Source organism: Mastacembelus armatus, chromosome 2, assembly GCF_900324485.2.
Source record: "Mastacembelus armatus chromosome 2, fMasArm1.2, whole genome shotgun sequence".
Lineage (NCBI taxonomy): Eukaryota > Metazoa > Chordata > Actinopteri > Synbranchiformes > Mastacembelidae > Mastacembelus > Mastacembelus armatus.
Genome location: NC_046634.1, coordinates 3006095 through 3031665, shown reverse-complemented (window position 1 = coordinate 3031665; position 25571 = coordinate 3006095). Strand labels below are relative to the sequence as shown.

Here is a 25571-nt window from a genome sequence, read left to right as displayed (position 1 = left end):
AACGAATATGAGGTCATTATCTGACCCAGTTATAAGGTTGTGTACAATATAGTACAGCGAGTTGACCAACATGTCCTTTACTGTGTTTCACATTGGTTTTATACATATACTGGTCACACAAAGTCTTTCTGTGTGCAGTCGTCTATTTTTACATTCAATACATTGACATGTTTATGTGGAAACCTTATGACTGACGCTGATGTCCGATGTGGTTTGTGACCGACTTTTGTGCACATCAATAACACACAAACATGTAACGGAAACACATTAGCAGTGCGTCTTCAGTAAACATATGAGAAAGTTCCATTTGAAATTTCCAGCGTGAGTGGACCTTTATTGTTAAAGTCTGGTTATGGGTATTAAGGCAGTAACACATGTAACGCTGTATTTGAGCTCAGTTTGGACCATGCATGCAAACACCATATCAATAAGCTGTTTATCTGCATGTCAGTCAGTGCAGATATTTGTGTGGGTGTGTGTGTGTGTGTGTGTGTTGCCCTGTGGTCCAGGTAACAGAGGGACATGTACTTTCTGATAGATTAAGACTTACATAACTCCACATTCCACTCGGCAGGTAAACAAGAGACCGGACTAGGGTCAAAAACAGCAGAGGCATCCGCCCAACTATGGAGCCAGACGCTGGAGGCTGAAGCAGATCCAAGTCTCAGTGACCAACATGCTTACAAAGTCACACTGTCATTAAAATCTGTATGGCTTAGAAAACTCAGCAATCAACAAGAACTGTAAACATGCATTTGCGTAGTCAGTTAATTGCCACTGCAGTACAGTGACAGTCTCCATTTGAAGTCGAAGAATGCTGGAAGATTGGAAGATGGAAATATGCTGCTAACATGCCAAAAATCTCCTCTGCAGAGTTATTGTAGCTGAGGTGTCTTCAGTCGTATAAGGAAACAGGAGCTAGGAGAAGGACTGCCACACAGTTAGAGTAGAAATAGATCTCCTTAGGACTCCTAGCACTAGCTGAAACAGTGGCTGGCAAAAGGTTAAATGCCAGGAGTTTATGTTGGAGTATGGATGCAGATGGGTTTCCTCATTTGGCAATGCAGCAACTCCTCAAGGTTTAAAGCAACATTCATAAAAGTCAGAGTTTAAGGAGGAATTAGAAAGATAAAGTATGCAGCCTAACATGAGTGTGCATGAAATAATGCCCCTCTTCATTCATTCATACTCAACACACTCACACTAATGGAAAGATAAGATAAGATAAACTTTACTTACTCAGAAGGGAAACTTGGCTCGGGCTCAGAGCTGCTGCTAAAGCAAACAACAAAAACAGGCTCCTGGGACCAGGATCAGAGACAGCTGTGGTGCAGGCTTCACAGCTCTCCTTTACAGATACAGGAGCCTCACTAATAGATTTACAGAGATGCTTTTACATAATTTTGTTGCAGAAGTAGTTTTTGGGTTCACAGCAGCTGATATTTTGATCTGTGATACACCCGAGGAAGACAGTGCAATAATCCATGTGGAATTAGCTTTATAGCTGATTCTAGGAAAACAATCTAAACGTTGTGCTAAGTAAAAATGTGCAGTCTGAGTCTGTGTTTGAGTGTGTTTTCAAGCTTATAGATCACCAGGAGTATATTTCTGAATTCAGCGAGTCTGATTGGTCGTGTGCTGGAGGCCACCTTCAATATTAAACTGCCATGCTCCACATTACAGGCTTAAGTTAATGCCTCATTAGCATCAGTGTCTCACTGACTCTTCTCTAAAACAGCATCCCCCTCCACCACAGAGGACATGTTGGCTGTGCCAGTATAATTCAACATAGGTGGGCCAGTTAGGCTCCAATAAGGTTAGAAATATTATATTGTCATTGTAGATTCATAAGTGAATGTGTGTAGCTTCATCACAGAAACATCTTCTCTAGTCAGAGTTTGTTGTTGCATTTTCTAAATTACTTAAACATCTTAAGGGTGTGTTCACACCAAGCATGTTTGGTGTGGTTTGTTCAAATTCCTGAGTGTTTACTCCAGGGGAGAACAGTGTCTGAGCAGGTGGCACCAAATTACGTCACATCTCAACACTACGTGAGGAGAAAGGTCCATGTGACTTTTATTTCCCAGTTCTCAAACTGGAGAGGTTGGAGCGAGATTACAAAACAAAGGTGTCTTAGTAAAAATACATGTCATACTCTCAACATTTAAACCCTGTTTAGCGGTTAAAGATGACGCTGTGCTAGTCAAAGTGTGGATTTGCATATAAGCTAGAGGCAGGTATTTCATTAGTGTGTTCACGTTCAGCGTGAGGCCTGCAGTGACTCACAAAGGTCGGCACGCTGCAGGCACAGGATAGAAAATGAGTTGATACCTCCAGTGACATGAATGCTTTGCACATTAAGAATAGAAAAGTGGGAAATATATGAGTAAGAGAATGTGTGGTACAGGAGAGTATGCAGAGATGGGGCTATTGAGACAGTAATCAATGTGACATTGTGTGTGACAAATCAAGAAATAAGACCACTTGACTTATCTCTGCTACATCTTTGTTTTTAGCTTCCTAGACCTGTTTTGTAACTTCCTTTGTTGCTGTCTTCTCTCCCACTACTTTCATCCTTGGCTTTGCCCCCTGAGGTTTGACTCAACCAATGAAATGAATTCTGCCTCCAGAGCTTCCCTGCCCATGAGAAACAAAAATTCCAGCCTGAATAAAGGTTTCCAGCATGATGTAATTGAGTACAAGTCATGTTTTGCAATGAACTGAAGAAGTGGAGCTTGGGGAGAACAACCTCCAGGCAAAATCCCAAACTGACATATAACGCTGCCTAGATCACTCACTTTTAGCCCACTAGCTATCTTATCAGCTCATCAGAGATGTAAAAATACAAGTGGACTTATTTTGGGCTCTTTTACAACATTGTTTTCCTGAGAATTTCCACTGCAAAACATGGGCTGTGAGAGCGTTTCGGCTGATAAGACTGCATGAGGACTGCCAGGCTGGACTCTTCCACTCCACTGCCAGCGTGGTAAACAGCAGCAGGAGAGTTTGCGAGCAGTGGGCGGGAACTGGGCTCCACATGCCGTCCAAACACGTGGAGACTGAATGTTACGGACCAAGACATACAGAGCTGCAGAGACTTGAGGTTTCCATTGCACACACGCATAAACCATATGCATGTACTGGCTCCCTCACAGACAAAATATGCAGTATGCTGGTTGTCTTTTGATTTATCTGCCAATCCTCTACACTGAAAGCTGAGTTTAAGAACTTTTGGAGATCATGCTTATAATGATTGAAAACCCTCCATGACAAATAAACCTGTTTTGGTTTAAGCCAAGCTGGGCAAGCACAAGCCTGAGACAATACCAGTATTACCACACATGGTCCCAAAGGCTCTCAAGACATTTTTTAAAAGCCAACAACAGAACCAGGAAACTGTAACTGAAACTGACATTGCAGGAAAAAAAAAAAAGAAAAAGTGTCTGATCTTCAGACTCCTAAGCCAAGTGTCCAGATTTTTGCCTTGTGGCAGTTTTCTGTCTGGAAGTAATGGCTGACAAATATCTTAAAAATTAGAAAAAACAGAAATGCAACAGAACGGATCGCTGAAGTTAAAGTGCTGCTCTTGACCTCCAAACAAGCAAACTATCCATTTGTGGATTCAAATAAAATATCTGGATGGATCGCTTTGATATTAGGTTCAAACATTCACATTTCATCCTGGGATCTTTGGTGACTTTTCATATGGTGCCTGGAGTCTATGGAGCATATGGAGTAAGAAATTAGATATTTTAGCTGCTTTAATTATCAATGCCAGCTGTAGTTTGATTCTCCTGAAGGATCACATGAGCCTTTACCCTAGGACAAAACATCTTTACTTTACTTTGGGAATTCAACATATTCCCATTACTGTTTGATTTTGTATAGTACTTCTAAAAAATATATATATGTCAGTATGTTATGTTTTCATGTGGGATCAACCTCTGTCGTCCCCTGTGTGAAGAGCCAGAGTTGGCTGCTGTAAGTGGGTCACAGCTCCACCCTGCTGCTGCGTGGTAGAGTTCAATGAGCCCAGCTGAAACCCTCCTCAGGCTGATTCAGGGAGAAATAATGGGGCCAACGACTCTCAATCCCCTCAAGAGCCACAGCACAGCACGGCCGCAAGCTGGCAGGGAGGCCCAGTGGAGCGCAGGGTGGACGATGTTGCCAAAGGAACGGCTCTTCGCTCTATAAGACCCTCTCACGTGGTTGTAATCCACGGTGCATGCCACACACACACTGCGGTGTGGGTGCATTGAGTACATGCAGTACATGAGGAGAATTACTGTTTAAACATGATTATTTCCACTTTGGCTGCCCTCCGCAGATGAAAGCACTAACAAATCAAGTATGGGTTTAACTCACAGTGGGGCAGATGACCTGTTTATCTAACCAGTGTCCAATGATTGATCAATTTCTCGGATATGGAACAAAAGGAACCGGTGCTTGTCTCTAAACATTGTTCCTCAGATAATTTAGAAAATAAAAATCAGTGTGATGATGTGTTTTCTAGTGGAAACAATCAAAACAATCAGGCAAATAGCTTTTCAGATATTGTGGCTCCAGTGTCACAGCCATGAAGGTTCTTGCTTGAGTTTGTTTACAAGCTTGTGATTGTGAATGTGATTCTAAATTTGGGGAATAATTGAGGGCGTACAGGAATAGACCAGATAGACACACACGCATGCAACTGCTTCAAAGGACCATCCTGTCAACTGTATTTTAGGAACCTTTAAATGCTGTTCCACAGGCCTGAGAAATTCATTTCAACAACAGACATCCAGAAACAACAGACTTGGTTTTGAGTGCTTCTCCTTATAGTTTGCCTTCAGAACAGAAATGTGTGCAAACAGAATATATTAAAGAAAAAGGAGAAGATAAAGTAATTTGTTTTGTTTAGTTTTTTCCCAGAGACAGAGTCGGTGCTGATTGAGGTGAGAACACTGTGTCCCTGCTGGTGGCTTTGTGGTGGGTTCTTATGTAACAGCAGCCTCACAGCAGAGCAATGCCCGACTGACAGTGTCATTCTCCTAATGAATACACAGCAGCCAGAGGTGTGCCCTCAGTGGCTGCTTGTGTGTGATGATGAACTGATGCCCATAAAGAATATTAAAGCACTGCAGCTGCATTAGACTTGCATTGTGTGTGTGTGTGTGTGTGTGTGTGTGCCTGTGATTTTTTGGATTTTAACCAATAGTAAGCAACTACTGGAATAAGATAAGTGTGTGTGTGATAAATCCCAATATGTGAGTGTGTCGGGGAGAAAGAGACAGATGAAATGTGTTGTGCACTTCATGACTGGAACTTCCTGACCTCTTTGCTGTGACTACACAGTCTTTTCTGGAGACACGCGGCTTGGCAGGAAGTCATCGGCTCCGAATGAGCTTCCTGTCTCGGTCTCAGCCTGAAATTCAAACACTAACAGAGAGAAAAGTGTCGGCCGGAGAGTTTGACTCCTCGACCACCGAGATAGGACATCCGCCTCTCTTAGCACACAGTCAGGAAGCTATTTGACTCTGCGCCAAATGCACAATATTCCTGTCAGCGAGGGAAGAGAGGAGAGGCATGATGGGATTTGGAGTCTCATGAGGTTTTTAAATTAGCAGCTTAGAGGATGATAAACTGATTTGAAATCAGTTTGTACACAGATAAAATGGTTACTGTAAGATTTGAAAGACAAAAGAACACTTCTAACATATTCAAATAAACAATCTAAATAAAGCTCAATCCAATACATTCACTAGTTTTGCTGCTGGAGCCTCATTTGGCCTGGTATGGTCATCAGCTTTAGGATTAGCTAACAGGAGAGCTAATGCTAACAAACTTTAGATGGTTCAGTTTGCTGACCTTATGTCTATTCTCTATGATTGCAATATTAGGTAATACCATTAGAGAAATGTTTTATTATGTAATTATTATAATAGTGAAGGCTTACAGTGCCACATGATATAAGCTGCTTGTTGGAATAAAGACAAATAAAAGGTTGTACCTCTTTAAATAAACATATTTATTTTTTTTAAGGTTGCTATCCATAATCATTACAGACAAAAGCCATAGTTAACTACCAGGATTTATAAATCATCTTTTGTGAGCATCACAATAAACAGTATATTGAAATATGTACAATGGAAGACAACACATTCAAACACAGTCAATCCGAGATCAGTCTGTCGGAGAAGAATCTGCCCACGGACACAAAAAACGGGGAAAGCGAGACAGGAGACATGTCAAGAACAAAGTTCCCAGCAACAACGAAAAACAAAACAGAAAGAGAAATGTACAAGGAGCAAAACAGCTTCTGCTTGCCACAGAGAAAAAAAAAAAAATCTTACATTTGGTTCCACGGTTGTAAACTATATTGTATTCATGTCACTATTGCATATGCCATTAGGTAAAGTGTGTCAACAAGGCAATATAATAAACTCTAATAAAATAGACAGAGTATTTTTTCCATTTAGTCACAGAGGCTGTGTGGGAGAAAAGCATACAATACACTGTACAACCCCAAAGCAAAAACCCAGTCCCCTTTTTTAAAAAATATGTAGCCAAAGTTTTTACACAGGTATATCATCGCAACATAGGGAAAATCTACGTACTCTTATGTATTTTCAATAGATTTTTAAATTGAACTCTTATGTACATACAATATCATACATATTCAAGACTCTGAAGATAAATAGATATCACAACAGCATGGTACAGCTCCAATATTCTACTCAGTCAAACCATTCCCACATTATGTTTCTGTGGTGTTCCCACCAGCTCAGCGATACATTCACACATGGTTAAGTTTTACAATCGGCTGTACACTAAAAGGGTTGTGAGCCAGTTGGAGTCTGCGGATGACGCAAAGACCACAGAGACAGGACGTCCACAGTGGGCTTCTCTTATAATTTTACAAACCATCTGGCAGCCATTTTAAAGGTTCAAAGCTTTTGGGGAGCAGCAGATTTAACAGATTTCTGTCATTTTTGACTCGTTTCTCTGCCGATCCGAATATTTTGTAAGGTCCTAACTAGAGCTGCAGTGAAGCCTCGAGGAAATCGAGGAATTCGATTACCAAAAAAATGCTCGAAGCAAATTCTTTGCCTCGACGATTCGTTTAATTTCTATCACTTATCGGACCTGCTCCGCCTAAGCATCATTGTTCCACACGGACCATAATCACTGTCGCACAACGCTGTCACGAAACTGTCCGTAAGAGGCAGAAAATGTTTAAAGTTTGGGACCATCCATCCATTTTCTATACCCGCTTATTCCTTAACCAGGGTCATGGGGATCTGCTGGAGCCTATCCCAGCTCTCTTTGGGTGGAAAAGTTTGGGACCATTCAAAAAAAGCAAGTAAAAAAAGTAAAAAAAAAACAAAAAAAACAGCACTTCATCAAAGCTTCAACATCTGGACAGAAAGCATCCAGCTGTGAACCAGACCGGCTCACCCAGCGGGGCTGACACAAGGTAACGTCATTTCAAGGTAACCTGTCAGTTTCTGTCAGGTATTACACAATAGTATTAATGTTTAAAAATGCAAACATCTGTTTTATCCGATTACTCGATTAATCACTGAAATATTCGGTAGAATATGGACTCCAAAAATAATCTATAGCTGCAGCCCTAGTCCTAACCGTGGGTTGAAATAATACATCGGCCTTTAGACAAATGAAGAGACTTCAGTTTTACCCCAGTGAGCTGATTCTCCAGTGAACCTCCACGATGGTGCCAGATGTGGTAGCTGGCCTCTGTAATTCTACTGTTTCTGCGTTGCAGAGGCCTCCACCCCCTCAGCGCTTGTCCAGTTTGCCATCTCCACTGTGCCCCAACCTCAGAGTTTTTCATCGGCTTCCCCCTTCTGTTATCAGCTCAACTGGACCGTTGTACCGTCTAATGATATCACAGCAGGGCGGCGTGCATCGGGCTACGATGCAGGTCGCAGTTTTGAAGGTAGGAGTGTGTGAGGTTTTTAGGCTCAAGTGACTGAGGAACTGTGGGAGGTACAGTGCATTCAGATACCTGGTGTTGTGGGGTTTGAACTGAGTTATAAAGACATGCATAACTCTTAAAGACATTTAGAAATATATTTCTTTAAGTCCAGCACTTTGGACTAAAAATAAACTAGGTTAGAATAAATAAGAAATTAGTAATTAAGAAAATACTTTAATATCAATACGATAAATCAGCTCTCGAGCAGTCCCACTGTACTGTACATTTCTGAAATAATATAGTTTAATGGTAAACTAGGCTTTTTTTTTTTTTCCACAAGAGAATAACAATATAGAGATGTAGGTCCAAACAGACATACTGTGATAGAATATTTACCTCTCATTTAATAGAAAACATAAGGACAGTATAGACATTAAGGCATTGGGTCGGTCTTATCAGACATTCATCTTCAAAAAATAAATAAAATATCCAATCTAAATATAGTTATATACTCAGTGTACCTTGGGTTCTTCGCTCCCTGGGACATTTCTGTAGCAGTTTTCATTGTTCACGGACATACCGGTTGGCTGCACTTTGTCTCAGAAACACACACACATGTGCATACAGGCAGTCCTAAAACTACCCTCAAGTAAATAAGCAGTATCTGGGTACCATTAGAATTTTGTTATTGTCTGAATAGCTTTGCCTCTGTGCTTGTGCCAAAATTTGGGTCACAGGTGAAATGGCCTCTGAAAGTGCAGAGAACACGAGACGTACCAAAACACAACACACACACACACATCTACCCACCCCACAGAACACAAACACACCTGTTTTGCCTTCAGCAAATTCAAGACATGCATAGACGGTGCCCTGCTTGTTTCCTAAGTGCGTGTATGTCTGTGTGTGGGTTGCTGAGGGTCCAGACAGTCTTTGTGGGCCACAGAGCCCAGGAGGGCGAAGTTTTCTGTGTTTTGAGCAGCAGGTCGGTTAAGACGCCAAGTCAGAGGACAGAGGATTTGCTCAGTCTGAAAAAGATGACAGAAAAAAAAAAAAGAGCATTAGTGGAAAATATGAATAATTTAACCACTTTTTTTTCAGTGCATAACATGAGCCATTTAATCTTATGTCATTGTCAGCCATTTGCATAAATCTTTACATAAAACTAAATAAATGAAGAAAACTGCAGCTAATGTAGAAACAATTCTTATGAGAGGAAGAAACAGGCATACATTCATCATATGTGTGATTATAAAAACTATTTAAGCAGCCCGCTGTTTTTGGCCTGATTAGTTCCCCAAACAGGTGTGGTGCCAACCAGAACACCTTTGAGACAGCAAACATGATCCTCTACGGTGTGAACTCATTCACAGACTCAGATCAGCCTGTTCCTGTGCTACAATAACAAGAAGACACTGGGAAAAACAACAACAGTGAGCACTGCACTGCAAGTTAAACAGGAGGCATCTGGGGTGAATAAACTTAATTGTTTTACGTGCATTTTTTTTGTGCTTGTTTGTAGGAATTTGGGGTTCTTACAGTCATGATTTGTTTATATGTGTGTTATGTTCCCAGTGCCAGGAGAACATTTTGCCCAGGAAGCTCTTGAAGGGCAGCGGGGAGGGGGAGGCTGGTTGGCAACAGCTGTTATTACATAATCTGGGATGTGGAGTATTGGCCTTCAGCAGCAGCAGCAGCAGCGAGTGATGCAGCAGCAGCAGAGGTAGTGGGAAGATGGAGGGATGAAGGAGACAAACCCCAGAGATGCTATTGTACCGTGCCACATGGGGATTACATGCTTGTGTTTGGGCTGGGAAACCTCTATCACTGCAAGGCAGATGAAAATCTTTAAAGAGCTGTCAGACAGCCTCAAAAATGTGCAGTGGTCAGGCTTGTTTTTCTTAGTTCCTGAAAAGCTTTTTGGAGCCGTTACCAAACACACAGCCTGGGATAAAAAACAGCAATTTAAACATCTCAACATTTCTCCTTAAAAGCACCCATTTAAGGTTTTAAAAGATCCTAAAATAATAAACAGAGAAAGATGGACAGCAGTGGAGGGCAAACTAATGCCCACACCTTGCGTTACATATTCCCAAGCTGATGTCTGTGGAGTAGCTGCTGGCTCTTGCCGATCTACCCCTGGCCATTTAATCGCGCCTACAGAGGCTGTAATCTCATCTGGAGCTGTGGCTGGCTAAATGTGGGGAACGCTGGCCACGCATTTATCTAGCGGCTAGTGCTTCTGTCTGGAACATCCTGGCCTACTTTGGCCCCCTCCTCCCTGTGCCATAACACACACACACACACACACACACACACAACACACACAGACACTGCCTGGAAACTCTTGACACAAGAGCCTGCAGTGTTACGTATGCATGTTTGTTCTCCATAGATCAAATAACGTGGCATTTTCTGAGTTTCCTGCTTTGGCTATTTGCTCTGCTTTGTTGTGTTTGTTTGAGCTCCTGTGCGGGTCTGACAGGATGTAAATAAACTACAGTATGTGACAGTTTCTAGTCTGTGTCTCAACCGCTGTGCAGGAACACATAAAGAACAGACTGAACAATCAGGCTGATGGCCTAATCAGGTGGATTACACCTTTATGAGTAAATCCGCAAAAATAAAATGTGAAAACAAATAGAAAATAGAGCCTCTGTAAAGTAATGATGGCCAAAATGTCAACAGCGGAACAGGTATTTTTTTTCTTCTTAACCTATCCCATGATGCCTTTCCTGCAGATCTCGCTTTCTATCAAATTTTAATTAAATGTTAAAATATTTAATTATGTTTGTGTAGAAAACAAACAAACAAAAAAAAAAACGCTACACAAATTCTATGAATCTGGCTGATGGTCATGCTCTTTGCAGCCTGTGGGTGCGGCAGATGGTGGGCTGTCATCAGCAAAGGGATACTGAGTAGGTAGGGGTGTGTGCGATAGAGAGCATGTGCTGGCAGGCGGGGAAATCGGTGTAATGAGAGTGTTTGTATGTGTGTGAAGACAGGGCAGGGTGGCAGGTGTTTAACCCCCCTTCCTTCCCATTCCACCCCCTTTCGTCTCCAACGACACACACTCTCACACTCTTTCCCTCCAGAGAGAGGCCATCTGCCACTAGCACTCAGGAGGGACTCGGAGTGTCGCAGCAGGGCTCCACCGGACTTGGACCCCTCTCACTCATTTGTTACCCTTCTACCTACTACTGTGATGACTGATGTTGAAATGATTATTGAAGGCATTTAAATCAGTGCAATAACAAGAATCATGTTGCTGGGCTAAACAACTTCCTTGAATCATCACAGAGGAAGCAGGAGCAGGTCATCGGCTTCAGATAAAGGTATTAGTCTAAACGACGAGGTGCAAACGGAGACGGCTGACTTGGCTAATCTGGGTCTGGTACAGAACATCCACCTGGCTGAGCTGTGGCTAGCCAGGCCTGCAAGAGGAGACGGGCAGCTTGGGTTAGGGCAGAGGTAAATACCAACTCAGAGTCACGTGGGCTGGCCCCATGACAAAACAAGAGGTAAACAAACACCTCACCCTTATCATAGGCATTAAGACATCTAAGCTGGTTGAACTGAAAAAAAAACAACAAAAAACACACACACACACACACACACACACACACACACACACACACACACACACCCACAGCTGCGGAAAGACAAATCAGCAGGATTGAAGTGTGGAGGTGTTTGGGTGGAATGAAAACCTGCAACCTTTCAGGTCAGGGTGGCATGTGGTCCAGGGGTGCAGCACAACACACTGATAAACATAGAATCAAAGCCTTCCAAAAACCCCCTGGAGTGCACTCTGACCTCCCTCACCCTGCTTCACTACAGTAAACAAGCAGTTCGCTGTTCCCAGAATGCACCTTGGGTGAAGGGGGGCCTCAGCAGTGAGTTTGTTTGTTGCTTTTAAAAAACCCAAACCCTCCCCTCCTCTTTCTACTGAGCATACAAGGCTGCGCTCCATCCCCCCACCCACTCTCCGCTTGTCTTGTCTTATTTCTGCTAAGCAAACAGCCTAATGAGGGAGAAGGGCAGCAGAGTGCACGTGCCATCCTGCCCTATTATGCATGCATTCATTCGCTCTCCCAGGCAAGCAGCACTGGAAAACAAAACAGGCGACTCTCTCTCTCTCTCTCTCGCTCTGTGCACACCTCTGCCAAGTGTTAACGGATGCAGACTGTATGCCACTGGAAAAAGAAAAAGATTCCTGAGTGAAAAAAAAAAGACACCCAACCACTCCGCATGTGTACGTGCTGGAGTCCACATGTATGTGCTTGACTCTTCCCACCCTCAGTCACTCTCCAGCAAATTACATTCAACAAGCTTTATTAGCGCCATAAAAATATCTGTAGTCTGTCAAAACAAGAGTACAGGACACGTGCGAGCCGAGCGATGAAAACAAACATGGAAGCCCATGTTGTTCACAGTCATTTTGCTATAACTGTAATTTCTGAAAGGATGCCACAGACCAACGGTCACTTAGTTTACAGCATATTTAACTGCAAAATTCTCACCTCACTTCGAACATGTACATGTCACTGTCAAAAACGTAACATTCAACAAAAGGATAAATAATGAAAAAAGCAGATTTTCTATAGTTTTGGTGTTTGTACATTACAAACAATAACTTTTATACTGTTCTTCGATCCTGTGTGTTCAAAAAAATGAAATCCAACTCCTCGTTCCACACACACAGGAGCTTTGTGGGGAAATAACAGCCACTTTCTGTTCAAGTGGCCCAAAGCCAGGGTCAAAAACAGGCCCCTCTCACAGCAGCTTTTCAAGCCAGGAATGTGGACCATGACATCCATTTACCTGTTGGCTGCATAGCAACTTGCCCACTTTGTTGTTTTCACTCACTGCCTACAAGGACACAAACACATATCCACTTGTGCTGGGTCTCACATGCCACCGTAGAATAACCCCCCCCCCCCGGTTGGACATGGGTTCCAGCTCGGCTTTAATGTCAACATTCTGCAGTCCCTGTGCTCCTTGTTTACACCGTCTGCAGTCCCACACTGCAGCTTTATTTTGTCACTGGGATATTCTGGGACGCGGTATTGATCATAGGACGGTGGGAATAAGGGGTCTGCAGCGGTCACGTCGATGTGCACCACATCATAATGTCTACCCAGCTGAAAAACAACAGCCAGACACAGCCTCAGCTCACATTACTGGCAGGAAGCCTCAACTCTCAGGGCTTGTTTACTACTAAAACTAGCCTCAGTAAAACACTCCAATAGACTTATTAAAAAACTTTTTAATGCCTCTGAGCTCACAGATACTTTTCTGGGATTATAATGAATCCTTTTCCTGCTGTTTTTGCTCATCTTGTACAAAAAACCTTTCATTCACAATAAGCGTCGGTGGAAAACTGAAGTCTACTTGAGTAATTTTTGGTATCTGCAGCCCACAACAGCAGCAGCAAGGCAGCATCCCTTGCTCAGTCATCGGGCTTGTTTACTTCAGAGCTCTCAGCCTGGTCACGTTTCACAGAAGCCTTACGATGCGTTCACACGCAGTGGGAAATACCAGGACTACCAAATAGGAACGATCTAAAAAAAACAGCAAAGAATGGCTGTTGCTCCCCTCTTCATATTGACATTCCAACACCCAATACTCTGTCGTCTGCTTTCAGATGTAGCCCAAAAACACCACACGATCTGTAAACACTTGGAAGTAGGAGCTTAGGAGGAGCACCTGAAGGCAGCATCAGCACCGCCTACTTACAGTATGTACTTTGAAATCCACAGAGCCTGTTTGAATTTGAATCTAGAGGAAATGCAAGTTTGCTTTCATCTTTGTTTCCCCTCCAGCCAACTGTACAGTGCAGCTCTCTTTTCATACAGTTGCTTCCACTAAAAGAGCTACCTTCCAGGTTTTTCTATGCTTGATTAAATTATTTCTAGGCTGAAATTTTACCTGGATTATTTAGCACATTGCTTACACATTCATCTCACTCACCTTTGGCAGTGGTTGCAGCCTCCTTGAATCCCAAGCACACATATGGCGTGCTGTGTAACCCATTGATGCCCCCTTTGCAGGTGCTGGTGGGTTTGAAGCCAGCCAGGTCATCGCATTTCTCCGCATCCCGGTTGCTTAGCAGATTCAAGGCAAGGTAGTTCAGTCCATTTGGGTAGGCAGCCGAGCTCTGCCGGTTCACCGGGCTGCCATACTCCTCGTCAGACCCCTCGCTGCTGCGGGATGAGATGTTCTCCACCGAGCTGTGCCTCTTCATCGTGTCGCCGCGAGCGAAGGAAGGGAAGACTGGGGTCACAGTGGCAGTAGAGGAAAAGGTCTCCGAGCTGTGGCGCCGACGTCCCTGTGGGTTGGCCCGGATCACCTTGGCGGAGCAGTCAGGGTCCACTGTGGAGGAAGAGGTGGCCCCAAGCAGGAAGACCCCAATGGCTTCTGGGACTCCCTGATCCTCCAAAGACAGCCTCCTGTCCCTGCTGCTCTGGCTGCTCGACGACCATATTCAACAGAGAGAGCAAAGACTTTAAAATCTAAACAAATCACTAAAATATTTATGACATTTACTTCAGGCTTCACCCTCTTTTGCATATTTCACATCCCAACTTCTTATCTTGTTTTGGATTAGATTTAACAATAACATCAGTCTTGATAATGATCTTGATAATCCACACTTTCCGTTACACACTAAAAACTCCCAGATACACATACCTTGCCATGCTCTGAGGAACAAGCTGTGGAGGTGTGCTGATCATCCCGAATGTCATTTCAGTGTAGTCGTTCTTCACCTTATCATCGAGGCCCCTAGACCCTTTGTCAGCATCAAGATGGTACACTACATCCTCCTCTGAGCAGGAGCACATGGATAATTCTGGGAGTGGGTCCAGGCGCTCAGCAGCAGTGACAGCCCCCTTGGGTGAGTGTGAGCCAAGCTCCAGGTTTATGTAGTCTGTCAGAGAAGGCCTCCCTGGACCCCTGCCGCTGGAAGCCAGAGACAAAGACGGGCTCTCTGTAGCCAGGCTGAAGTCTATGTTAATGTACTCTCCAGGACTCCGGGGCTCTCCGGGTAAGGGGTGCTCATTCATACTGGGCAGGGTCTTCAGGGTGTCCAGGGACAGCCTGTTGGGCCTGCCCAGCCTCCCTCTATAGGGCAGGCTCTCTGTTCGGCCAAGTCTGACTGGAGAGGGCACTGAGGGGCTGAGTGGAGAGGTCTGAGCTGTGCTGGGCTGCATCAGTGAATAATAGTCTGACTCTACCTCCCTCTGCCTCAAACTTTGTGGACTCATCAACACATACTGGCTGCTGTCCTCATTCTTGGAGGCCTGGAGTTTAGCAGGAAGCGTGAGGGAGCCGGTCTGGTAAACTGGCCTCACCAGCTGCCCCAAGTGGTAGTCAGGGGGGGTCTGGAGTGGAGGTGGGTTTCCAGGTGACATGTTCATATATTCACCATGCCTGTCTGGGCTCTCCATGGAGGATTTGGAGCTGCACCACATTCTCATGTAGCCGTTGTCTTCCAGAGAGCTGCTACAGGGGGAACTGGTCTTGAAGCCGCTGCTGACAGCAGCCTGAGGATGCACCCTAGGGTTGACAATCTGCTTTGGTGCTGAGACACACATTGGGCTCATGGCCACGTAGTTGTCTACCTTGCCAGACTGGGGCGCTATACCCGGGGTCATTGGCACGTAGCCGTCATCACCAAGATTGCTACTGGAGCTCCTGGACGAACCGATTTCTATGTCCCCGTAATCCTCGGGGTAGCACACTTTGGGGGAGGCGGAGTGACAGGTCTGTCCATGGGCCATCTTCATGAGTGTGTGCTCGTCCAGGGAGGCCGAAGACAGTGGCGCCACCACCCTCTGTTGACGTGGTGTGGTGAGCGAGTGTGTTCGCTTCCTGTAAGCTTTGTCAAACAGACCCTCACCACCAGCACCAAACCTGCTGACATTTGCCCCCTCCATTATCATGTAGCCGCCTGGGTCGCTGATGTCACGTGATGGAGGTGTACTGGACAGGGAGTCAGGGGTGTCGCTGCGGGTCAGGGTAAGGAATTTGAGTTCACCTGGGCTACAGCTGTAATCATCACACAAAATGAAGCCGGTGTCGCTAAGGGAGCCAGAGATGGAGGCGCTGCAGCTAAAAGGCCGCCTGGCTTTGTCAGGAGTGGAGATGCTAGCCCCCCCTCTGGGAGACATGCTGATGGGACTGGAGGCAGCTGGAGGGGAGTTGGACATTGGCATGGAGCGGCTGTGATGCAGGTTGGAGGAGGACTCCAGTATTCTGCAGGTGCGCCCACTGCTGAGAGTGTGAGACCTGCTGAGGTGATTCCCAGAGCTGGGGCTGGTGGGGCTCCCATTCACAGATATGGACATGGACACAGGCCGGGTCACGCTTCCGTCTCCCTCACTGGCTGTTCTGATCCGACAGGATGTGAACTTCCTCCCTGGGGAAGAGGCTGCCATGCTATCTGTTCTGGATCTCCTCACCAGGCCCGTCTGACTGGGGGGGAGGTTGTTGAGGTTGCGTCTTGTGGGCACAGAGATGGGGTTAGTGCTAGCAGACTGGCTTTTGCTCCGCGGCCTGAACTCGGACAGCTCCTTCATGGCCTTCATGGCCTCCAGGATGGTCTCATGGATGTTCTGTGCTACCACAGAGTCCTCTGCCTGCATCCAGAACTCCCCAGGACCGGTGACTGCTGACCGGCCCACCTCTATGAAGAAGAAGTTGTCTGAGTGGCCACATCTTCGGATGTTCATGAGCTGTAAACTGACAGCAGCTGTTTCAGAGTTCAGTTTGACGAAGCTGATGGTCCGGCTGGACAAACACAGCCTGTACACTCCAGTGAGGTTCTTGATCTGACCTAAGCCTTTGGATTTCAAGTTGACCTGCCATACCTCCTTATAGGCAGCTGTTGCAGGAGAAATGAGTCCGTAGCTGGCCTCTTCAAAGCCCACTAAAGAGGAGGTGGAGACGGGGCTGTCGTACACTTTCCCTTCGGCTATTAACTCAGTCAGAACCCTGAACCAGCTCTCCTGCTCCTGTTCGTTGTCTGCAGCCACGGCGAAGTACTCGTCCTTGGTGTAGAGGGCGATGAGGTGCTTGTGTTTGGCGTCGGCGCGTTTATTTACGCACAGACAGGAGTCCAAAGTTATGATCCGTTTCGCGGCGGACTTGTTTCTCCATTTCTTCTCGCTTTCATAGTACTCCAGGCGGGCAGGGCAGCTCTCGGTGGACTCCCGGAGCACGAAAAAGCGCCTGTGTCCGTGTTTCTGCTTCCTCAGGTATCCGTACTTCTTCACACCGTTCGTCCCGTTAGATAACAGGTGTCCTCCCGTCGCTGGAGGACTTGCCATTTCCCTCCGCTTCTCTTTTCAAGTTCCAGATCGGCAAAGTCCCTTTTTTTTTTAAGGGGAACCCGAAGCAAAACCAAAACAAAAAAACCTTGATGTTAACCAGTTTTCATTTAATCCATAGCAGTCTGCTCTCCGCCGCTGTAGAAGCAACAGACCAGGGACTGATCTGATCCTGGAGAAAAACAACATGTGACGCTGCTGCTCTAAAAACAGAATAAAACAGAGTCACAGGGAGGCGGTGCGTCCTGCAGGGGCCGTGCCGGTCCATCACTCGGCTCCGACGCTGCCTATTGGCTGATTTAATGATTGACTGCAGGAAAACCCCGCCCACCGCCTCTCCAACAGTCTGTCATGTCGAAACAAATGATCAGAAGCCAATTAGAGAACAGCAATTCGTGTATATCCGACTGTAAAATGAAAACACACATCCGTCTTTGCTTTGCTGTAGCACATTAATACCTCCAATCTGGTACAGGTTCCTTTTTAAAGTGACTCACATACCGATTGAGCCCAGTTGGATTAATGAGGATTTGAAATGCGCAACATTTAATGTTGGATTGTAACAACTGATCTATCAGGCAGCAACACTGTAAACAACCCTGACGTCCCACTTGTTATATAAGGAGTGTTGTGGCCTATTTTTAAACCTGTGGGTATTCCTCTCCAACTGGAGCTTTGCCTTTTCTATTTCAGTATCTCACCTTTTTATTCTTCTACATTTGGTGAGAATTATCTTCATTAGATCTCAGAAGTGTATTTTTTCAGTGTGATAATAATAATAATAGTAATAATAATAATGATAATAATAATAATAATAATAATAGCAAGTGAATAATAGTAGGTGGTTAAGGGGGGGCACCTTGTTTTGTCTGGTGTTTGTCTCTTATTCCTTATACTACACTTGACTGAAACTGTACAAAATGTTCACGTTGAATGAAAAACAGCCATCTCACAGATGACTAAAGCGAATGTGTCAGAGGCTCAGTGCAGCAAAAAAGCTGTGGAAAATGCTGCCATCATCTGGCTGCACTGACTCATTCCCTTCTTTCATTTCAAAATTTAGGCAAAAAAAAAACAAAACAAACTTTCTTTCCTCATCAAGATCACAATCAGACACAAACAGGAGGCACAAAAGGCAGTGAGGAACAACAAGTGCTTGGAGCGACAGCACCGGGCTGTCAAGGGCCAGGAGGAAGCTCGCAGACATCTGTTTATCAGATCATCTGGGTAATTATGTTAGTAATTCTCCCTGTGATCCTTCATGATCATTAGTCATGTCCATGTGGGGGCAGACCGGCAGACCCCAACAAGCAGATTACACCTCCGTCTTTGAGGTGTCAGGGTGAATTAGACTGTAGCAATGACAGGGGGGTGTTTGGCTTCTTAATGAGCATATCTGCCCCGTTACACAAACACATAGATGATGCAGATTAAGGGAAAGCCCACCCCTCTCTAATCACTATTGTTCTTATTATTGCTGCTGTTGATGCCTGTGACATTTGGCCGATGATTTATTTTTGGTTTGGTTTTGCAGCAGGAGTTAATTTGTTTGCTCAGCATTAACTGCCACCTATAATTTGGGCTGTGTCCAAAAAACATAAACACCTCCACCAGGATTTAGTAACACATAATATTTGACTGCAGATATAAATAGCCTGGGGCAAAGAAAGGAACAAAGAGATCATTTTTAACATTTAATTGGCAAAGACATACTGTACAATAACCTGGCAACAACATGCTGAATGCGGAATAGTGTTTTGCTACTGTATGTTTCACAGGCACTTCATGGGATACGACATGCTGATGTGTTCCCATAGGGTTTATTTTACTTCTGACCAGCCTGTATTAATAGATATAACTCAAGTCACCAAGTATTAGTCAGTAGTAGTAGCTATATTAGCAACAGCAGTTTGTCTGGGTTTTGGCAGTGAGTGGTAGGAGATTGTGTTATGATAAATATGAGAATCAAAGACAAACTGCACCACTGACCTCTTGTGGTTGAGATGATAAACTGCAGGTTCTTGGACAGTGAGGGGGAGGGGCTAATACGTATTTCCGTATTCATTCCAAAATAAAATGCGTGCCAAAAACAAAATATATCCCTTTCACGATTCAAAACGGCAAATGTGGATAAAAATACGTTTTTCGCTTTATCTCGTATAGATCCATACTTTGAATACTCTGCGAGCACCTAGGTTTTCAGCTTTTAATAAAATTAGAGTGGACATCCTATGTTTCAGATTCAGCCTGAGCTTCCGCCAAGGCAGGACACCGAGTCCACCAGAACTGGTCTGTGTGTAGTCCCTACAGGTTAGCTCTCGGATACAAACACGATGTCTGCCCTGCTGCTTTTTGTTCTAATGTGGTGTGGACAAGCTGCGGCAGAAAGGAAACTGGTGTTTGTGACAGTGGTGAGTAGGGGGTTTTTTTACGTCACACGGGGCTCAGCTCGACATGTTTAGCGTTTTCTCTGCTCATCTGTCAACATGTTGTCATTTGTCTGAAGTGGAGTTAGATCTGGCAGAAATCATTGTGCTTTTCTGATAAATTCAACATATTACAAATGTCCCAGTGAAGTAACTGCATCCATACCCAAGTTATGGTGTGGTCAGAGCAACAATGAGCCATATGCTGCTGCAGCAGGAAGGTAGGCGGTTTATAGCCATTGCATGTCCGGACTACAGTGCACACTAATCTATTTTTGTATGTTCTTTTTTATGGTACTTTAAGCTGGGACCAGTATGAAAATGTTCTGTGCAAAGTCCACATGCAGAGTGGTGATAATGTTTGAGTTGCAATAAGATTCTTGGTTTAATTCTATTATTTTGTAGAACTGACCTATTAATATCAACGTTAAACATAAAGAAACTAAGTACTTTTTCATTTTTAATATTTTTTTTATATGACACTCAGGTTATTTAAGCCACAGTGTCAGTTATCTTGCATGTCACTGATTAACATGGCTCTAAGAAGAGTGTCAGGTCAGTAGGTCGCTGTAGAGTTTCTCATCTGAAAGTTGTTTCGATGACTGTTGCTACAGCTGCTGCTATGGTAATTTAAGGTTAGGTGTTTTTATTATTGCACTAATTCGTAGAAACTGTTTCCTGGTTAGTGGATCATCGGATTAGTCGCACAGGGACGATCCTTTCTTCAAATAGACAGATTGCTCATTATAATGTGAGACTCGTCTCAACCCCAACTTCTGCTTAGTGGCAAAATGATCGAAACTTGCAGAGGCAAGAGAGTGGACTGGTTACATATGCATCCATTAAGCCTATACAGCAACAGTTCACAGCTAAAGAAGAAGTTTGAGACATGGGGCTGAGTTCATAAATATAGTTCCTGAAAAACTCCCCATCAAGCATATTATGTGAGGCATATTATGTGATGTTTGTTTGACACAGTGCCTTTGTTGCTTCTGTTTTAAATCTCCTCTTACACACTCCTCTTAGTTGTTTAGTCCCCACATGATTATACTGCTGTTTATAATCACTTTGAGCCCTATTGTGTTGTTGACTTCTTCATTGACATGTTTTATCTGGTTGACTTGATTGCTGACAGCGGCTGACAAACACTTAACCACCAGGCGCCTGGTATCAGATGAAACCGGGACAAAGGTTTTCGGCTTGAGTGTGTGTGAGAGGAGCTGCTTGGTCTCTTTCTTTTGCCACAGCAGATGTGGTGTTTTTGCTGTTGTGCAGTAGAAAAAAGCTCCATTGTTAGTTGCGTGTTACCTGATACATCTTCTCCCTCGTCCAGTTGTTCCGGCATGGTGACCGATCACCTATCAAAGCCTATCCTACTGACCCATACCAAGAGAACGACTGGCCACAAGGCTTTGGACAGTTATCACAGGTATCATGAATGTGCAGGAGCACTTATGTCATCTTGCATACATATTATTCTCTTAAATATCTGTTTTATCAAGAAAATAATTTCCCTTTTGTTTACATCTCAGCCATTGTAAATAGCACAAACTAAATTCATATTTCAAATGGTTTTCTGGGTGATCAACATCAGCTCATTATGAAAACATGCCCCACTGTATTTATTCAGCACATGTCTTTCCTCTCCATGTGTGTTTCTAGGAGGGGATGAGGCAGCACCATGAGCTGGGACAGTTTCTAAGGAAGCGTTATAAAGGGTTCCTCAACGAATCCTATGACAGACATGAGGTTTGGATTCTCGTCTTTACTCTCAGACCACATGACCCATCAATATTTAGGAGAAGGGGCCTCCTGTCACGCTGGTGTTATGCTGGGTTCATACTAGTGCTGGAATTCTTGGAAGTTTGAGTTGTTTCCTTTTGCCCTGTGTATCTTTGCATTTCATTTAACTAATAAAGTCTACTATTAACTCTTCTCTTCAAACCATTCATGATTATTGCATCTTTAATGCTGTGTGAAATAAATTAGATCCATCACCCCTCACTGCACCTTCTTTGTCCTCAGATCACAGTTCGCAGTACGGACTATGACCGCACCCTGATGAGCGCCGAGGCCAACCTGGCAGGTCTGACCAGTAGCTGCCTCCTTCTCTAACTTCTCTTCTTTCAACCAGCACTGCTGGCTGAAAGAGGCTGTGTTAATCTGTCTCTTCCTGCCATCTAGGTCTCTACCCCCCCAGTGGTCAGCAGGTGTTCAGGCCCGAGTTGAAGTGGCAGCCAATACCTGTTCACACCGTGCCACAAAGTGAAGAGAGGGTACGTGCATAAAATGTCTGGTTTATAAGTGCTCCTCACTGAAATGGATTCACTGCAAATCTCTTTGACCTCTCTCTCTTCTTAGCTTCTCTCATTTCCTCAAGGAGACTGTCCTCGCTACAAACAGCTGATGAATGAAACAGAGCACACGGAGGAATTTATTAATGTCACCACTACATACCAGGTACAGGCGTGATCAGGTCTGTAGCTACATGATGTAAAAATTCAGCAGTTCTCATGTTTTCGATCTTTTGACCCTGGTTCTGTTATTTTGTAGTCAAAACAGTGAAAAGTTGTATCATTTAAAAAATGATGATTAGTGATTTATAAAGGAGCGATGCAGATTTAGGCTTGTAACTGCAGCCCGTATTATGTTCCTCTCTTCAGGACGTTATAGAGCTGGTGAGGACTAAGACTGGGTTGAACAAGACTACCGTGGAAACCGTCTGGAGTGTGTACGACACACTCTTCTGCGAGGTATGAACACACACGCACAGAAAAATTAATCGATGAGTTGACTATAATTACATACTGTACCAAGAAATCCATGCTTTGTGATGTGACTCTAAGTAAGTAAATGATTTAAATCACCAAATCTACACTTAAATCTACTTAATGAGCAGTTTCATGTCATAGTGAATCAATTCACAAGCTGGAGAGACGTGTTGGTTTTAGGCCCGTGACTCAACAGATTAATGGACATTTTGGCAAATGACTCTTTTGAGGAACAGGACTGTGCAGCTAGTAGCAGTTTCACATCAGTTTTTTTTTCCTCTCTGTTTAATGCTTGCATTTCAGTTCAACTGCACACGAGTGCACACGAGCACAGGAGAGAGAGAGAGACAAAGAGAGAGAATGAGAATGTGAATGTGTTTTAGTGTGTTAATTAGTTCTCAATTAAAGTTTTAAAGCCTTTTGAGAAATTCTTCTTCCAGTCCTGTTTTCATAATTCTCACTGTGTCCAGTCCCGTCACAACATGACACTGCCTGACTGGGTGACTCCTGATGTGATGGAAATGCTCAGAGTGCTTAAAGACTTTGGATTTCAGGTAAACTATACTGTTTCATTCAGGGGATCTGATTTCTCCTGATGTTTTCAGATAGTGGAGTTAAAAATATTGTGATGTGATGACGACATTCGATGTCTAATTTTCACAGTTGATATTTGGGGTCTACAAACAACAAGAGAAGAGCCGGCTGCAGGGAGGTAAGTGCGTGGAGCACCGGGGACTTGCATTACAGAAAAGTTAGAAGACAAAACATGTCATTTTTGAATAAATAAAAATGAAATGGGGGAAATAAGATCTGCTGTCTGTCTTTCAGGTATCCTTCTGGGTGAAATAGTCAAGAACCTTTCAAAGATGGCCCTCATAGACCCAAAGCAAAGACTGAAAATGATGATGCTGTCAGCGGTGAGCTACTTAAAATAAAGAATTGCTTTTCTGGGTTACTGTTCCACAGATTTTGTTATCTTTGGACGGAGCCCAGCTGGCTGTTTTCCAAATGTTTGCGGTCTTTGTGCTTTGCTAAGCTGACTGCCGCCTGGCTCTAGTTTTGTTAGTGATCAGTATGTCTCCCAAAAATGTGTGTCCCTTCCACAGCATGACACCACCGTAGCTGCTCTTCAGGCCAGTTTGAACGTGTTCAATGGAAAACAGCCACCATACGCCTCCTGTCAAATATTTGAGCTGTACAGGGATGACAATGGGTAAAAAACACACACACACACACACACACACACACACACACACACACACACACACACACACACAGTGTATTGGAAACACTCACTTAAGCAAAGTACTGACACACAGAATACTGTTTTATAAATACGCTGGTATTATCTTTGTTCCTCTCACTGTCCTTTCAGTTCTGTTTCAGTGTCATTGTTGTACCGGAATGACAGCTCAATGGAGCCGTACCCTCAGCAGTTGCCAGGCTGCTCCCTCGACTGCCCTCTGGACGAGTTTGTGAAAATCACCAAGCTCTCTATCTCAGACAACAGGGACAAAGAGTGCCAGGTGCCTTCAGAAAGGACAGATAAAGGTGAGCTGTTAGCACACACCTACTCCACTGATTGATTCTGCCACCGTCGCTCAGTTTTCTCCATTTTTCCTCTCCATCTTCCTTCAGAAGTGATCATCATTCTGGCAGTGTCTGGCGCCCTACTCCTCCTCCTCATCTCGCTCCTCTTCAGCCTTCTCTGCTGGCAGAAGGAACCACTCAGCAGCCGGGGATATCACCATGTGACCAACCAAGAAGTCGCAGAGGAATCCTGACAGAAGCACAAACTCCTTCCATGGAGACGGACAAGCCTCACGACTTGGGATGGCAGTGATGATGATGATCTCTAAAACTCTTGAGAAACCTTTATGATCAACTCTGATTTGGGACCTGCAATTATTTCTTTTTCTTTTAACAACAAGGGATTTCCATCCAAAGTGGACCTGGTCAAAGAGAAGGAGTGGAGATTTTAGGGTGGAGCAGTCTGGTGTGTGAGACACTGGCAGAGGGTCCAAGAAAACATAAGTTACTGCTCTGTTCCCACCTGGTCTAATGTCCAACCAACCAAATAAGGTAATGATTTTAAAAATATGTGTTTGACTTTGAATCAGTTTTTTAATGAGAAGTGAGAAACTAATGATTTTAAATTATGTGATAATTAACTCATTTTTATTTTTTAGTGTTTAACATCATGTTCTTACCCAAGGAGGTTTTTTTTTTTTTTTTTAAAGCAGACCATATAAGAGTGATTAGACTAAAGACACGGATTTCATTGAAACCTAATTAGCTAAAGAACTGGTCTAGTTTCACTAGTTACTCATGTGATCCGATTTTTTTAAATGGACAAGGCTACATTTGTTTTGTATGGGTGTGTAGCTGTCCATATTAATTTATACATGCACATATGTGCTCTGGACATCAGTGTGTGTATTGTTGTGTACAGTAAGTGGGTGTACTGTGTATGTTGACTGATGCCTAATGACCGAGATGCCTTAAATGCTTGTAATTATGGCTTTTTTTTTCCTGATGTAATGTAAAACACATTTTTATGCAAGTCCTTTTTTTAAATTGAACTTTTTTGGGTGTGTTGCAGGGTGGTGTCTTTAGCAAGGTAGTAAAACAGCCGATTGGTGGTGGCTTAGCTGAACCTGACTTTTAACCTCCTAGTAAAGGGAAACCAAGCAAAGGAGATACAGTAGCTCGCATCAGTTTATTCAGCTTCTTTTTTTAATTTTTTAAAATTGTGTTGGGAACTGTGGAAACACATTGGAGTTTTTGAATCATTGCCTTTTTAACAAGTCAGTTAAAAAACCCTGTTTTTGAGTAATATCACAAATAAGTGTAAACCCATGACACTGCAGGGATCCAGATTGTAGACTGTAAATACATCTGCACATTGAAGTCATCATCTTATTGGGTCACTTCTAACATGGACATGTTATTATTTCTAAATGAATAAAACACTGATCACAGTGGCCGTTTTCAACACAGTTATTTGTCGTTATTGTGTGATTCTAAATTGTCATTACAATTCATTGTCTTTCATTAGTAGATTTAAATGGTTACTAATTACAGATGTTTGCAGGTACGCAGCGATGTGTTGGGCGCTAGCAGG

At 43.8% G+C, this 25571-nt stretch overlaps 2 protein-coding genes across 2 annotated transcripts; one reads left to right on the top strand and one right to left on the bottom strand.

Annotated features, from left to right (window-relative positions):
• Positions 1-8136: 8136 nt before the first annotated feature.
• LOC113127314 (insulin receptor substrate 2-like) lies at positions 8137-17443 on the bottom strand. Its single transcript, XM_026301782.1, has 3 exons — positions 14612-17443; positions 13892-14388; positions 8137-8946 (listed from the first exon to the last, which is right to left on the bottom strand). The coding sequence occupies exons 1-3, from the start codon at positions 17248-17250 to the stop codon at positions 8942-8944; spliced, it is 3141 nt and encodes a 1046-aa protein (XP_026157567.1). The 5' UTR covers positions 17251-17443; the 3' UTR covers positions 8137-8941.
• Positions 17444-19377: 1934 nt separating this feature from the next.
• acp2 (acid phosphatase 2, lysosomal) lies at positions 19378-25446 on the top strand. Its single transcript, XM_026301798.2, has 13 exons — positions 19378-19661; positions 21010-21105; positions 21339-21425; positions 21702-21762; positions 21861-21952; positions 22038-22136; positions 22340-22429; positions 22918-23001; positions 23111-23159; positions 23276-23364; positions 23554-23660; positions 23823-23998; positions 24086-25446. Exons 1-13 carry the CDS (start codon positions 19584-19586, stop codon positions 24229-24231), a joined length of 1254 nt encoding a protein of 417 aa, XP_026157583.1. The 5' UTR covers positions 19378-19583; the 3' UTR covers positions 24232-25446.
• The last annotated feature ends 125 nt before the right edge of the window (positions 25447-25571 follow it).

Coding starts and splice junctions, on each gene's coding strand:
- acp2 (XM_026301798.2), top strand. CDS start 19,584: ATGTCTGCCCTGCTGCTTTTTGTTCTAATGTGGTGTGGACAAGCTGCG. Junction 21,953..22,037: donor TGCCACAAAGTGAAGAGAGG/GTACGTGCATAA, acceptor CTCTCTTCTTAG/CTTCTCTCATTTCCTCAAGG. Junction 23,365..23,553: donor AAATGATGATGCTGTCAGCG/GTGAGCTACTTA, acceptor TCCCTTCCACAG/CATGACACCACCGTAGCTGC.
- LOC113127314 (XM_026301782.1), bottom strand. CDS start 17,250: ATGGCAAGTCCTCCAGCGACGGGAGGACACCTGTTATCTAACGGGACG. Junction 14,389..14,611: donor GTTCCTCAGAGCATGGCAAG/GTATGTGTATCT, acceptor GTCGTCGAGCAG/CCAGAGCAGCAGGGACAGGA.